This window comes from Nesoenas mayeri (genome assembly GCF_963082525.1).
Source record: "Nesoenas mayeri genome assembly, chromosome: 1".
NCBI classification, from domain to species: domain Eukaryota; kingdom Metazoa; phylum Chordata; class Aves; order Columbiformes; family Columbidae; genus Nesoenas; species Nesoenas mayeri.
Window position 1 is genome coordinate 182,450,791 of NC_137541.1, and position 16,517 is coordinate 182,467,307.

The 16,517-nt window shown below is 43.1% G+C and overlaps 1 protein-coding gene and 1 long non-coding RNA gene across 2 annotated transcripts in view; one reads left to right on the forward strand and one right to left on the reverse strand.

Moving 5' to 3' along the window:
- GTF2F2 (general transcription factor IIF subunit 2) overlaps positions 1–11,180 on the forward strand; it is a 95,118-nt gene extending 83,938 nt beyond the window's left edge. Inside the window, exons 8-9 of the mRNA XM_080363378.1 lie at positions 3,957–4,100; positions 10,932–11,180. Of these exons, the coding sequence (XP_080219504.1) occupies positions 3,957–4,100; positions 10,932–11,051 (264 nt within the window). The 3' untranslated portion in view covers positions 11,052–11,180. The remainder of the gene's footprint in view (positions 1–3,956; positions 4,101–10,931) is intronic.
- A 133-nt stretch (positions 11,181–11,313) lies between these two features.
- On the reverse strand, positions 11,314–13,691 carry LOC308052763. The gene is made up of 3 exons (XR_013923584.1): positions 13,498–13,691; positions 12,113–12,216; positions 11,314–11,597 (listed from the first exon to the last, which is right to left on the reverse strand). It is a non-coding gene; the product is annotated as an uncharacterized lncRNA (long non-coding RNA).
- Between the last annotated feature and the right edge of the window lie 2,826 nt (positions 13,692–16,517).

Below are 16,517 nucleotides of genomic sequence, written 5' to 3' on the forward strand. Positions count from 1 at the left end.
CTGTAACTGGCTGTCTTTATCTTTCACATCACATCCTTCAACTTGAATTGCTTTGAGTCAGGGAAAAATTGCTAACCTTAAAAACAAATATATGGTCTTCACTGAGAAGCGACCTCAAATGTACATAGGAACCCAGAACTCGGACAATCTTTGTAAAGAGATATGCCTTTTTCTCACCTACTGTCTTCTGGACCTGACCTCTAAAGTACCAAAAGCTTTTCTGGCAGCAAATTAAGGCAGGTTAATCCATCTCCTCCTCTTGTGAAATGTTAACATGTGCATATATTCAAAACATTAAGTCCCTGGTCCTAGTCTCCCATAAGGCAGTGCCTCAAATGCAGTAGGGCTCTATTGAAATCCAGTAAGGTGGTGTTAACCAGTATCAGCCATGACCTGATCAGCAGCTGCACAGAGAAATGGGAAAACTCTTTGAATCCCTGAGTCAAAAAAGGCTGAAAACTCAGGCTCAAGAAAGACTCACTACTGTTAATTGCAGTGGCTAACTAGAAAATTCTGATTCCAGAAGAACATACTGTCAGTGTCTTGGTTTTTGAAGAGGATCCCATAAAGTTGTAGTTCTTGCTTTCCTTCTTATGTGGAAAGAAATGTACAGTATATCCTATGGGACGGTAATTCCTGTGTTTGACTATGGAATACCAAAAGAGAAAAAATCTGGAGCAGTATTCAGACTGGACAAAAACTTGTTTTACTCAACTAGATTAGATTTTTTTTAATGTTTGGGTTGCTTCTGATGACTAATTTTCTTCTGAAAACATAATGTAACATGGTGCTGTCTGCAACTTTGTGCATGCCAGGTATTCTCTCTACCTTGGTCTCATTCCATGTAAAATGACGATACTGCCATACTTTGTGATGATCTTACTCATCTGTTTATTTGAAGCACTTTCAGTCTCACTGCTTGTGGGCTGGTGGATTTGCTCTTTGACTCTCTCCAGCTTAAAAGGCAAATAAGCCATTTTCAAATAATACTATAAAATAGAAACCAAATTTGTTATTGTAAGTGGAAATGCAACTTCCAAAATACGCAGTGTAATGGGGTTCTGATCATAACAGGTGCTTTCAATGCTAGCATGAAGTATCAGCTTAACACTGTAGCCTGAGATGTGACAGGTCCATGTATTTTTTAATACCAAAGGGACAGCTATCATGCTAAAATAAATTCAAAATGCATGTCTAAAACCCTGCATACTTCATTGTCCTCAGAATGCACCACTGTCCTTGCAGCAAGTCCCTACAGCTTTGCACTGAGTTAGAACATGACAGTGGTAGTAAATCATTGCCCTGGAGAGATGGTTTCTCTGGCAGGAAAAATGTAAATGTTCATCATGTATCTTAGTAAATTCTGACTTAAGCGAGGTGTAAATTAAAAGCATTTTTAATGCCTCAAACTGCCTATTGTCAGGTCAGATGAAAATACAGCATAGAGAACTTTTTTGGCAGTCAGGTAGTTGATTGAGTGTATTCCTTACTTGCAGGTAGCAGAAGAGACAAGCACTTTCACACATCTCTGGTTTCATCTTATATTTCATGCAGTAAAGGGCCATCCCACATCCCACTCTTTGTATAATCTATTTTGATGCTTCATACAGAAACCTGTGCTCACCCATCAGGCCATGGATGGTGCTGTAGGTCACAGTAGACTATTGGGTGAATGAGAATTTCCCTGCTTCTCCAATAGCTATATGACTACATGAATATATGCAGTAGAGACTGCTTTGTTGGTGGAGTTGCAGGGAACCCTGAGTGCAGCCTGCCCATGACACTTGGTAAAGAGTTCAGCTTGCAGCCACGGGAATGGTGTCATATTATGCTCTTTAGCTGTGTACTAATATTCTGTTATGTTTCCTGACTGTATTTTGGATTTGTAGTTTTAAAGAGCGTCACCTGAGTAGACGTGTTCATAAATATTTCAATGCCATTGCAGTTCTAGTTCATGTATTTACGACTAGATGCAGTCTACTGGCATTATCCTGTGTAGTGAAACTATCCCGGCAGACAAACAGAGATTGAATCCACAGTCGGGCTTCCAAAACTTACAAGTAAAACCTTCTCAAGGTCAGCAGAGGTTCCTAATGAATTGTCTGTTGGACTTTCAGAATAAATGTTTTTATTACTATTGTTTATAGCAAGGCCAGTGTCCTAGATTTTTGTTGCTACTGTAGTTTTCCTGGCGTAGCAGTTCTGCTGTAGATCATGGCAGCCAAGATGATGTTCTGTGAAGCCGTTTTACTTGGTGCTACAGTTTGCTATTGTTGCAAAGCTATTACTGTTTTGAAGATTGTTTTTTTTAAATGCAGAGGCTAAAGAGTTAAATAACTACACTAACGTGTATTAGTGGATAGAAATCAATAGTGCGGGTTTGTGTGGAGAGGTTGTATCTTCCCTAACACTAACATGCAATTGGAAAAGCAGACAAGTATTTGGTTGCCCAAGCCCATCCTCGATTTTCAGCAGAAGCAACAGATTTCAAGGTACAGGTTGGGAAAAATTGCTCTGCATTCAGTTTAACAACGTCCATCTGTTTTGGGATTTGAAAGAGAGAGTTGGCTGGCCAGAGACCTGTGAGCAACGGCAAAGGTGGTAATAGTCTTCAGCCACGTTGGGACAGAGACCAAGAGACAGGCTATTTTCTCTCAGAGAGTAGGAGGGGGTTAGCTGGCAAGGAGACGTAGGAAAAAATGAATTGTGCCATAAAACCAATCTCTCCTAAAAAATAAGATTTTTGGTATCCAGTAGAACTGTGAATTTTCATTTCTAAGCTTCTTCTCTGAAGGTCTTCATTTTGAGGATCAGGCTTGAGACATCAGAGGTGGAACGACTCCCATACAAAATTATCCCACTGGGAGCCAAGTGTGTGTCCCATATTGCTCATGGGCTTCTCTTCTGCTGGGTGTTGTGCTTCTTGGGATCCACCTGTGCAGTTTGCCTGAAAGCACATGATGATTGCAGGAAATCTGTTACTTTCTGGGTCACTTTTTTTGGTTCCTAGGAGCTTGGTGGTTTTTCGCTATCGAGGGTGGGTGGTGTTGGGGGTGGGTGACGTGCTGGCAGGTGTTGCGGTTGGTGCTCTGCAGTGACTGGGGCTTGTTTGGGATGTGCAGGTCTGTGTAAGTCTTGCTTCCAAGGATGAATGTGAGGAAACGCAAGAAACAGTTTTGGAGGCTGGCAGAGATAAAAGTTTCTGCAAAAATATCTTGTGATATTGTGCAGATTATAGTAGCTAAATACTTTCTAATATGCATTCTGAAATAGGATGGTGTGCGGCAGCAAGGGGCCTCTACTTGCTTGAGTGGGGTTTTTTGGACTAGTGGAACTTTGTGTGTGCCACTCAGGTTTCTCCTGAAGAGATACCACCCAACACATCCTTGAAGTGTGTCTTCACTCAGTGAAGATTGGTTTTGTGTTGGTGGAGTGGTTGCCTTGAGTGCTGCTTCGGGAACAGATGAGGCAGCACCCAAGGGCCATTTGAGCATCCTTTGGGCAGGTGGTTGTTATGATAGGGGATGTAGACGTGTTGGTCTGTGGATTTTCCCAAATATAGTAATCTGTAGGTTGTTTGATATTTGTCATTATACTTCAGAAGCTGATATCAACAGAAGTGGAGTGAAAATACCATCTAAGTTTGGAATCCTGTACTAATGTTAATTCTCTCTCCATGTTTGGGGACATCATGAAGTCTCTGTTTCTGGGTTTTTTTACTGGATAAAGTAGAGATATATATCTGAAAAGCTTATTGTGCGGAGGACAAAATGCTTAGTTTATGTTCGTAAAAGAACATTTGAGTGCTCAAAAGAAAAATTTCCAGATGAAAAGAACTGAGTCATTGAACAGTGTTTTATTAAATATAAGAGGGTTTTTTATGTCTTAATGTTCAGCACTGAGAATTATACAGCATTACAGATGAATGTCTTTAAAATGTGTTTTGTATCTGATAGATTGAATATGAGAAGAAGAAGAAAGAAGATGGAAAACGGGCTCGAGCTGATAAACAACAAGTGTTGGACATGCTTTTTTCAGCCTTTGAGAAACATCAGTATTACAACATTAAAGACCTGGTGGACATAACAAAACAGCCGGTGGTACGTACTAGTAGTCTTGCAATATAACCACGTTCAGTAGTTACTATTGTGTATATTTTCCATACCCAGAAAACAGTTTAATATACACCATATACCTTTGAAAGAGCTCTCTAAATGTCTTTTACAACAAATGGAAATCATCAAGTTTTAAACTTGCTATCGTAGCACTGTGTAGGATACTAAGCATTGCAGAGCGTATGCTTTCTCTTGACAGAGGTGGTTTAACTAACCTAAACAGTCTCTTTCTTATTTAGGTTCTCTTTAATACTAGAAACCAAGTTCTATAATGCTCTGATGTCTCCCATGTTACACTCCTGTCCTCACTGAAGCGATGGCCTATTTCTGTTGTTGTTGGCATTATAGAGCTGGTGTGAGTGGTCAGCCCTTCCTTCAGCTTCTGAACTTTATCTTGGAACAGCAGTGAGGGTTACTCTTTTTCCGTGGGTCTAGAAAATTGCGTTTCATTATATTAGTATTAAATGTATGCATTATCCATGTTAGGAGCTCAGACATCATGTCAACACCCCTAATATCACTTAATTTCCTTTACAATTATAATAATTTTTAGACTATAGTTTATGGGTATGATATGTGGTTTGTTGTTTTTATTTTTTAAACGCTGTTTTGATATACAAGCAAGAAAAACATGAAGATGTGTGCTCAAATGATGATCGTGTTATCCTGCAGTGCCTGCCAGCCCCTTCATCTATGAACCTGAACTTTCCAGTTCTTTCCCTTCTTCCCTTGTTCAAGCTTTCCTTGAGCAGACCAGGCAGGGTCAGGCGAAGACAAGGATACATTAAATATCTTTGATGATTTGATGCTTGTCACTGCTGACTTTGATATATATCCTCAACCTAGCTGCAGTTTTCAGAAGACTTAAAAGGGACTTAATTATGTTTGAATCTAAACGTAACAACGATTTCAAAGGTTGTTTGATCTGAGACAGAAGAAGGAATAGTGACATCTGGATTTAAAAAAATGAAAAATTAAACTATTATTCCTCTGTAAAAGAGAGGGAAAAATGGAGATGCTTACTAGTTTTACTCACTTTGTATGTTTAGAATTAAGTGGATCTGTATCAGAATTTGTATAAATGAGGTGCACAATCTGTTCAGTTAAGAAGCTGCACAAAGATGATACTACTCAATTCAAATACATGTCGGTTCACGGTATTCTAGTACCTCAGAAGAAACCAGTTGGATAATGTATTCATGTCTTCTACTCCATTCATTTATGTAATAAGTCAACTCCTTATCTGTGTGGCAGAGATGTGTGGATCGTGAGAGCTGAGGAGGAAGGAATAGGAGGAAGATATGGAGGGACTGGCAAGAAAATCTGAAGGATTTTTTTCATTTTTTTAAGAGATAGGTGTGACAGCCACTATCTTGATCACTTTGAATGTAAGTAGATGCAGATTTAGCCCATCTAACACGACTTCAGCTAGAAATAGTCACCCGCAACTCCCACTTAAGCCATGGGAGAACAAAAGTGTTCTTCCTTCTCTGATGTGATTTGCCTCTTGAATGTACTGGCTTCTCTGCGTCAGCTCAAAGGAGCCTGGAAAACTGCACTTCTGACATGAATTTCTTCATTAAGCACCAAAAGCTGGGCGAGATTACTCCAGTTTTTGTCTTTGGATTAGACGTACAACTTCGTAGCCCATCGCTGTCCTTCTTAAACTATGCTCCTGAATATATTCTGCTCATGGCACAGTGGATCTGTGCTGTGTACTTTCGTCTCAGCAAATCTAGCCCTTTTGTTTAACTACTGTAGTAATGCAGATACATTAAAAGGAAATTGTAAATTAATTTTACCCAACATCATCTGTTATTTGGGCTGTATCATTGCACCTGTGTTTCTTATTTGAGTCTTTATTGACAGTTAAAAGTCCCACAGGGCTCCTGAGATCAGTCAAACTGTTAAACCCTCTTCTCTCGAGTGGGCTGTGCAGTCTCAGTTCTGAGCTGTGTGCGAAAGTGAGAGGTTTCGTGTTCATTCCCAGCTGGGGTTTTGCCATCAGTGTCAGTTCCCATTCAGCTTCCTTGCACTCAAATATGCTGAGAAAATAACTGACCAAAATCCTCTGCCTTCCTTTGTTCACTGGGTAGCCAGTATGGTGATAAATTCAAAACTATCTTTCAGTACGTCATCTACCTGTCATCCAAAGCTATCGTCATTTCCCATCTGGGTTCCTGTTGAAAACTTCTGTAGGGAGTTGCTAACAGCATCCATTTCCATTTAAAAATACCATCTCTTGGTTCCTTCCTGCGCGAGCATCCCTGTTGCTGTGGACTTCAACCTCTGGTATGCAACTTAGGGTTTTTTTTCCTGCAAATAAAGTATCTATTCCTAATGCCCACTGTGACTTTATTGTTCACAGAGCAGCTATACCTGACAAAAAAATGTAAAATGCCAACAGGTGAATAGGCATGCTTTCCCTCTGCTGTACAGAGGTTGGCTGCTAATTAATCTCTGCTGAGTGTTCTACTGCTTTATTTTCTGTCATAGTGTCTAAGATTGTCTGGGTATGTAATTTCTCCTCTGAGTTTCTAAATGTTGAGGTTATTTTCAGTCATGAGGGAAAAAATGCTGCTGCTGTCTCCTCGGCTTCTGTTAAAATGAAGTTCTACGTGCTTACATCACTGGCTAATAATATTTAAAATGCATTTGTCTAAGGGAATCACCATCTTAGGGCATTTTTCTTACACGGTGTTAAATGTAAATAGTAAATTAAATCCTTGTAGCAGAATATGTTGCATGTTACACAGGAGGTTGCTGCCATCTTTATTTTGCAGTCATGAAATCACAAAACAAGTCTCTTCTGAATGCAACATACCGTTGTATTAGGGAAACTTCGTTTTATTTGTTTTCCTTTTTAATGAAAAATAACAATTTGCCATAGTAGGCAGATCTGCTACCACCTACCCAAGTATAAATACCAAGTGCTCCATGGAAATATTGCAGTAATTCTAGATTTGGACTTAATGGCTGAGAATAAAATATGCTTTTTATGTGAGTGACCAATGAAGAATGGAGCCAGTATGGAACCAGTGGTCTGATATGAACTGTATTTTTTTCAAAATAAAGTAGATTATTTGTACTTTATTCTTTTATTTCAGCTTTAAGTAATGGTTATCCTAAATATGATGGGGTTTTTTTTCCCCTCAAAGTTTCAGAAGGGTTGTCAGAGCTTGGAAGTTGAGTTTTTAATGCTGTAATTCTATAATAACATATCACTTTTTATGCAAAAAAAACCCATGAGGGAAGGTATAACAGAGCAGAGGTTGCCATAAATGAACAGAATCACAGAATGTCAGGGATTGGAAGGGACCTCAAAAGATCATCTAGTCCAGTCCCCTTGCCGGAGCAGGAACAATGCACCGATTACTTACAGATTAGCTTCTGTGTTAGAATTATATGTATCTAAACATATTCAGTCCCTTTCTGAGAAGAAATTGTGGGCTCCTGATTAGCGCTCACCAGGCTCTAAAATTCAGTATTTGGCATCACTGGAAAGAAATGGAGTGAGAGTTTTCTTTTGATGACCCAGGTGGAGGGTCCTGTTTTCTGGAAGGAAAAGTCATCCTGCAGGAAAATTCATAACATCCCCTGCACTCATCAAGGCACTTGTTCTCAAGTATGGTACAGTACAGCAGGATTATCCTTGATCTGTAATTATCTAAAAGCCACTATATTTCAGCGTTATCTGTCCATGCAGAGTGATTTTTTGGGTTGATGCTTTCAGCTACCCTCCCCAAAACCACTTGCGTCTCCACAGTGGAGATGGCACATGGGATATGTTGGAAGTCCTCACTTGCTGCAGTTCACAGTCCCAGCTTGAAGTGCTGATACTTGTGGCAGAGACGTTAAGTCACTGTTCAGTATGGGTTGGTTTTGTTCAAATTTGTTATGCTGTTGTATCAAAACTCATGGAAGTTTTGCCCAGAGAAGAGCAGAACAGCTTGGGGAACTGGGTCTGAAAACGAGTTGAAATTAAAAGTAGCCTTCATTTAACTGAGTGGGTGGTTTGGAGGCGTAAGCATGTATTGAGAGATGAGAATTGCATCATGCAAAATGTCCCCCAAAGACGCTGCCGCCAAACCGCAGCGAGCTGCTGGGAGCCACGGGCCACACGGCCATAGCGGTTTCGTTCTGCCTGGGCCCTTGGGCATCGTCACCCTCGTGACCCGGCTTCCCAGGTGCAGACTTGGTCTCTCAGCCCAGGAGCTGCATATAGATGCGCTTCACAGGACGAGGTGCAATCATGATTTTTCTTCGAGTTCTCATTAATCTGTCTGTGTGGAATTTGTGTCGGAGTGGAATTTAACCTTGACTCTGAGTGTGTTTCTTCCACCCACTCTGCCATCTTTTGAAGTGCCTCTTGGTGACGCTCCTGAAAGCTGCTTTGTGTGCATGCACAGGGACTGCAGACAAAGCAGTGGATACGCAGGTGTACACATCTACACATACTCATATAGAAACTGCTTTTACACCTGCTTTGATCAGCTTTTAAAAAATGCATTGTGCAACAACAGCGTCACCGTCCAAACCGCTTGCGCACTAATTGCTGTAGTAGCAAGTGCCGTTTCTCTTGAACGCCTGACTCTCAAATAATGACAGCATTCCTGCAATAGAGATGTGGAAAGGTGTGTTAGGAGACGTGTATTGATCTCCTGCTGCCACCTGCTGGGGTTTGTGCTGGGAACCTGGGACAGAGGAGCCATCCCCACAGTGCAGAATGAACCCCTTGTGCCCCGCGCGCGGCTCCTGCTCAAAGGCAACACCCTAAGAAACTGGCTTGTATACACAGTCTGTGTACTTGTTGCACACAGTCATCTTTTAAATACCCCTTGTTGCTTCGAGATAGGTTTTTAAGAATTACTTTGCTACATGAGTCCAAACAAAGTATCGTTGTTAGTGTAGGATCTGAATTTTTTTTGCTTTGTACGTTTTTGATGTGTACCTGGAGAGAAACCATCCATTTCTCTCAAAGAAACTTTATTTACTGACTTGAGAACATACTTTTTACTTATTTCCTGACTTCTGGCAAAAATGGGAAGAGACCAGGCAATTGGCTTTTCTTTTTTCCTATGTCATCAACAAATATTTGCTTTTTTAATGATATGGATTATGTTGATATTTTCACTTAGTGGAACTGTAGATACAGAAAATACAAGGGTTCCAGTAACTCCAGTTCAATATACACACTCAAAGAGGATTAAATTGCTCAAACTAAAGCCATTATGAATTTAATGTGGGGATTCTTAAACTGTGGTCTGTGGTTGCCATGGCAATCTATTCGAGTCAGTCCCGATTAATATTTAAACAAACAAGCAGGCAAACGGCTCTTTAAAAAATGAAACAAATTACTGGTGTTTATTGTAAAGAGTAAAGGAGGATGATATTAGTGAGCTATCTTGTGTCGAAGGTTATACTACTGATTATCATAGCTTGACTTGTTGTTTTTTTTAAATTTATCTTCCTAGCCTTAATATTGCAATATAATAGAAAAATCACTGGCACCTACTCAGCTCTCCTCTAAAAATGAGGCCATAATAAAATGCTTAAAGCTCTGTGGAACAGCATGAAAACCAAAAGCTTGGGGCTTCGGTGCACTCTGAATAGGGCAGAGAGCTTTGAAATAATCCCAGCCCAAGGAAGCTGAAAAGCCAAGAGCTTTTAGCTCAGGTGGAGAAAGTCCAGCAGGAGGAAGACGTGTGAGATGGCAACAATGTCCAGACCTGCAGAGCAGCTGAGTCCTACCACCCTGGGGAACTGCCAGGGCAGAAAGAAATGTGCAAGCAATGAGGAACACAAGGAAGAAATTTTTTACACTGAGAGTGGTGAAACACTGGCCCAGGTTGCCCAGAGAGATGTAGGTGCCCTGTCCCTGGAGACATCCCAGGCCAGGCTTGATGGGGCTCTGAGCAACCTGATCTAGTTGCAGATGTCCCTGCTCATTGCAGGGGGTTGGACTAGATGACCTTTGAAGGTCCCTTCCAACCCAAACTATTCTATGATAAGCCTGCCTGTACCTCCACTCCTCCACAGTTGTGTGAGAAATATAGGAATGTACAAACTTTCAGACCCGCTGCATGTCTGACACTTGAGGTACCTCAGCCATGTCTCTGCCTTTGGATTTTGCAAGCACCTCCTCTTGAGACCGGAGCTGGGGAGCATCTCTGTGAGCTCACGTGTTTGTGGGTGCTGCTGCTGCAGGTCTGCTGTAACCTCAGCACTGCTTCTCGGAGGCATTGGGAGCTTCATTTCAGTATGGAGCACCCATCTAGCTGGAACCTGCCTCTCTGCACCCCAGCAGGGCTGCACAGGGACTGCCCAGGAGGGAATGGCAGGAAGATGTGCCAGGAGAGGTTCAGGTTGGACATTAGGAAAAAGGTTCTTCCCCCAGAGGGTGGTGGAGCACTGGAACAGGCTCCCCAGGGAGGTGTCACGGCCCCAAGCCTGACAGTGTTCAAGAAGAGACTGGACAACACCCTCAGACACATGGTGTGAACTGTGGGGTTGTCCTGTGCCGGGACAGGAGTTGGACTCAATGATCCTCGTGGGTCTCTTCCAACTCAGGACATTCTATGGTTCTGTAATCCCTGGGGCTTGCACTGGGCATCACACCCAGGCTGCTCTAATCCCTCTTGGTGCCTGGGGTCAGAGTCTATCAGAGAGTTGTTAATGACACAAATGAGCGCCGATCAGCCAACGCTGCTGTCCAGCGAGTTGTTTTTATGAACCAAGTGGATGTGATTGAGCAGATCGTGTGACATTGTGTGGAAATCACCTGCCTACATAATTTTAATTTTTGTTTCCTTTCAGATATACTTGAAAGAAATTTTAAGAGAAATAGGCATCTACAACGTGAAGGGGACTCACAAAAACACATGGGAGCTGAAGCCAGAATACAGACACTACCAAGGAGAAGAAAAGAGTGATTAACAAAAGTCTTTATGAAGAGCAAATTAGTGACTGCACTGAGGGGACCGTGGTGGGTTTACAGACAGGACCGAGCGTAGCGCAATTCTGGAAGATTAAAGCTAAATTAAAGGAGTTGATACTTTGTCACTTTCTGTGGCTTCATTTTTTTTTCCAATTAATATTTCTTGTACATTTCTATAAGTGTTTTGTCTTTTGACAGGAAAAATATTTATAGAATAAACTTTTATTAGATTTATCTTTATTAGAATTCTGTTGAGTTCTGATCTTGCTTTTTCTCGATGACTTTGAAGGAAAACTTGTCCTAGAGAAACCCGTAACTTTGTGGTTTCACATTCCAGTAGAACCAGGTTAATTCCCCCACTCCTGCTGGGATCTGCCAGGGCTTCACCTGGAGGGCTGAAAAGATGCACAACCCTTTGTACAGTGGTTGAGTGGAACAGACATGATGCTCCCTTTAGGATCAGGTTTTAGGAGAAACAGCCACAACCGCAGTGCTCATCACAGTCCATAGGCTCCATGGGAACAAATCATCACAGTTAAAAAGGCCTAAATCGAAGGCAGTTTGACACACAGGTCAGTGGAAAGATGACAGTCCCCTCCAGGTGGGAAAAAAAATGAAATGTCTGTCTATTAGGTACATCAAGGAATAGATTTATCTTTCACTTGTTCTGTTTTGGGTTTTTTTAAAATGATGTTACCTATGTTGTCTGTTTAAGCGTACCAATAAAAACATTATTTTAATTTTTACCATGCAACATTCTACATTATTGACTGAACACGTGTTGTCATTAAGATAGCATAGGTATTAATGGTTTTTTCAAACTGTGTTTTTATTGCCGTCTTTGCTACAGGGTATCCTTGTGTTTGGAGATGACTGCTTAATATATCTGTGTCTCTGTTCCCCTGTTTTTGAAATGCATATTGCAATGGTCGTCTATTCAGCATCCTTTTTGTGGGGAGCATGAAGGGGGATGGAACAGGACTATTTAAATATATTCTCAAAGTTTTTATGTTAAAAAACAGCAAAGAAAACAGAGTGGGGAAAAAAATCAGTAGTATACCTGTAAATGAACCAGAAGGTGAGATTTTATAGCACAACTTTCACATTCCCTCAGGCCCATCAGATGTGTGCATCACTTCTCCACATAGTAATAAAATAATGGATCTGTGTGAAAAGCAAACATTCCATTATTGGTCCAATTGGAAGCAATGAAGGGTTCAGATGGGGGTCAGACGCCTTTGGAAGTTTGTAAAACAATTCTGACCCCCTGTGTGTAAGTCACACATTTTAATTTTGCTCAATTAATTTTTTTCTGTAATTGTTTGTGAAAGTATCTCTCTACAGATGCGCCTCCTGCTGGTGCTCATCTTTCCGTGGCACAAAGCATCCAGTTCCTAGATGGACTGCTGAGACGTTTTTAAAAACAGACCACGTTCCAGGGATGTGTGTGTGTGATTTCATAAATATCACCATTTACTCCCATTTTCTCAGGCTCTGCGAGCAACACGCAGCTTGCTGATGGCCACCGGAGATATCCGAGGATGCTGAGAGGAACCCAGGATGTCAGCCTTCATGTCTTGCCATGGAACATGATGTGCTCCCCAGCAATAGCCAGAGCCTGCACACACTGTCGTCCTCTTCCTGTTTGAGTGCTCCAGAGACTTCCATTTGCAAGCGTGTAGGACGAGAACTCCAGTTTTTGCATGAGCTGGGCTCCTTTGCTACATTCGCATCCTGTTCGAGCAGCGAAGGCACCTGGAAAGTCTAGGTCAGCTTCTCCCTTGTGTTTGTCCTCACGCGGTCTTCTAAAACCATGCAGGAGAATGCCGTGCATTTAGGAGTGTTGTATTCAGAGTAAAAATGACTGTGCCATTTCAGAGGGATAATGTTACCTTCAGTGGGAGCCCCAGCAGGATTAGTTTGGCAGGAAGGTATTTTGGATCTGCCTGTATTTTCGGTTTTGTGTCAGTATACTGCTTCACAATTTGTCTTCAGTTGAGAGGGACCTAATCAGCAGCATGGAATGCTAGAAGATCTAAATAAAGTGGGTATTATTTTATTGATCTGCAGAGTGTCTTTGGACAGGGTAAATAGGTTCTAGTTAGGAGTGAAGGAAAGCGTACCAAGCACACTGTTTTTTAATGGGTTTTGTTTTTTACAAAAAAACTGATCTTTATGGGGATCATTAAAAACATGGAGAATGCCATAAATAAACAAGCAGTGGAGTTTTCAATCAACGAGCAACAAAAAGGTTGAGGAAAGCCAAGGTGCGCTGGTTCACTTGCAGCCTTTGAAGCAGCGCCAGTTTTCAAGGTACAATAGGGAACGGGACAGCGAGGAAACTCCATTTCAAAAAAAAGAACCAGGAAACATTACACCAGGATCAAATAAGAAAACATACCCAGTGGACAGTCCAGAACCCAGGCAGCTTGTTAATCATTTTACCTGCTTCCTGCATGATTTTGAAGGCTTTCTGGCTTGTTAGGGTGCAACTCAGATTTTAACCCCAAGGTCGGCCACAAAATGCACATAGCCTGAGAGACAAGAACAATGAGCCCACAGAGGTGATGACCAAGAGGATGAGAGATGCTCACCTGTGCCGGCACCAGGACCTGTGCCGGGTATTCAGGGGCTCTGCTGGCTCCTGCCTGCTGGCAGCACATGGGAAAGATGAAGGTGGAGTTGTTAGGTGCCGCTGGCAGGTCATCATCCAGCCTGCAGCCAAGCCACAGGGATCATGCAGCACACCCCACCCCAGAGGCAGAAACATCTGGGGTAGACATGCTGCTACAGGCCCCACGTTCTCCCTTCTGCAGTAACTCAAGGTACTGTGGGACCAGTCTAATTTCACATGAGGCTGTGATAATGATTCAGTATTTGAGGCATTGTCACTTAGATCCAACACGTAACGACCAGCAAAAAATCTCCAGCTCTGCTTCACTTGTTCATAGAACATAGAATGTCCTGAGTTGGGAGGGACCCACAAGGATCATCAAGTCCAACTCCTGTCCCTGCACAGGACATCCCCAAAATTCCCACCATGTGCCTGAGGGCATTGTCAAATGGTTTCTTAAACGCTGTCAGGCTTGGGGCCGTGACACCTCCCTGGGGAGCCTGTTCCAGTGCTCCACCATCCTCTGAGTGAAGAACCTTTTCCTAATGTCCAACCTGAACCTCCCCTGGCACATCTTCCTGCCATTCCCTCAGCATATGCTGTAGAGGGACCTTACAGAAGTGCTGTTAGCAGGATTGCCATCTGTCGAAGGAGAGGAGGCGGCTTGTAGGTGTTCAAGTCTGATTCCCCAGCTCCCACATTTGGATTAATTTAAGCTCTGAACTCACAGCAGTGCTGAACACCAACTTGCCGCTGGTCTTCCCATGTGCTGCTGCCTCTGCTCGCTGCTGAACTCTGCTCATGCAGATGTTTTTGCATATTAGTGGCTGAAACATTGGTCCATGAGCAGGTCCCACAGGCACAAGCAGAAGTATCAATGTGCTAAATGCCATTAAATGAGATTAAAAGCCTGTCTAGCATTACTCCTTACGAATGACCAGTTGAGACATGAGAATTGTCATAGTAAGCCCATGTGGTACCAGCATGGATCTGAGCTGATGTAGCTGCCCCAGCAGAGAAATCTCCATTCCAGTGGGCTGGAAACAGTTTTGTTTGGAAGAGACCCTCAGGATTGAGTCCAACCATAACCTAGCCTAACTCTAGCACTAAACCACATCCCTAAGAACCTCTTCTAAACACCTCCAGGGATGGTGACTCAACCACTTCCCTGGGCAGCCTGTTCCAATGCCTGACAACCGTGAAGAACTTTTTCCTAATATCCAATCTAAACCTCCCCTGGTGCAATTTGAGGGTGTTTCCTCTCATCTTATCACTTGCTACTTTGGAGAAGAGACCAACACCCTCCATGCTACAACCTCCTTTCAGGTAGTTGTAGACAGCGATCAGGTATCCCCTCAGCCTCCTTTTCTCCAGGCTGAACAGCCCCAGTTCCCTCAGATAAGCAGCAGGTGAGAAGGTGCATGCCCAGCACCTGCCACTGCTGCCTGGGGAAGGGCCGTGGATTTGAACTGAGCACAGGACAGGCTGGTCCCAGTGCTGCCCTGCTCCCCTCTGCACCAGCTCACAGCTCCACCCATCCTCCACCAGCCTGGCTGCAGCCAGTCCAGAGGCTGCTTGCTGGTGGGACAGACAGGGCAGTGTGAGGAACAGGAGCAGGAAGCACAAAGTGCGAACATGAGCTGCTGGCTGGCAGAACATGATGTGGTTGAGACCTCTGCTGCTGACACCATGTCTTCAACACAGAGCTTGGGGTGGGATGGGAGCTCACTAGCTGCTGCAGTCTCAGTACTCCCCAAGTCATCCATGCTTTCAGTCAGCTACGCGTTGTCTCCACCAGCTGCTTGGAGTTGGCTCTAGCTGAATGTACCTCCTGCGTGTCTCAGCTGTGCCCACCCACGTTCACATATCCCCATAGTGAGGACGGCATTTTCATTAGTCACTGCATTTATTGACTCCTAACCAATCATTTTTCTCACTAACGCAGTATCAGGGCTGAACCATTACTCCAGGTTCACCTAGAAGACAGCTCTGCTGCTTCAGCTTTTCGAAGAGCTGCGGCTGGGTACAACCTGGCCTGTTTCTCACACTGGTAGCAGGATTGGAAGGCTCCTTCTTGGCTCTCCTAAGTGAGACCATGTGTAGCTACCAGGCTGCAGGGTCAGCCTTCCTCATGGAGTGCTTAATTATTTGCACAAGGATGACAAACAGGAAAGATCAAAAAAAGGCCCTTTCCACCAGAGTTCAGCAGCCTGTGCTGCAGCAGGTGTCTTAAAGTTCACATCTGTCTTCTGGCTTAAGAGGGTCAAACTCTTCCACCTTCAGTTCTCATAAACCACACACACAAAAATTTGAGTTAATTTTGGAATAAGGAATTGATAAATACCTTCGGCTGAGAAACATGGGGCACCTGTAAGCCAAAGGGATCAGCAAACACAGGTGCCATTGAGCATGGCTTTTGCAAACCACACTAAGGGCTTGTGTAATGAGTGAGATTCAAGCACCAGCAGCTGAACTGAGAGTGACCCAGTCCTCTTGCCCGCTCAGCAAAAGGAGCTGCGCGGTGCTGGTCTCAGCAGCACCTCAGCCAAAAGGCGCTCCTCGGAGGACAGCTGTCCAAGAGGGCATTTCTGCTCCTGATGGCCTTGTAAAGGGGTTTGGGCTTTTGTAGCCAGTATGTCTGCAACTACAGGCACATCAATAAGGGAGAAGCTGCAGCAGTTGGATTTCAGTCTTGAAAGGAAGAGAAAGACTGCTTTTTCTGCTCTGTTCCATTAACTAGCTTTACCTCTGGAGCTCACTCTTGAGAGTGGGATTTCCACAGAGACCTGAGCATCTCCAGGAGGCAGGGAAGGCTTTTGGCAGCTGTAAGATGAGTAAGTATTGAGCATGA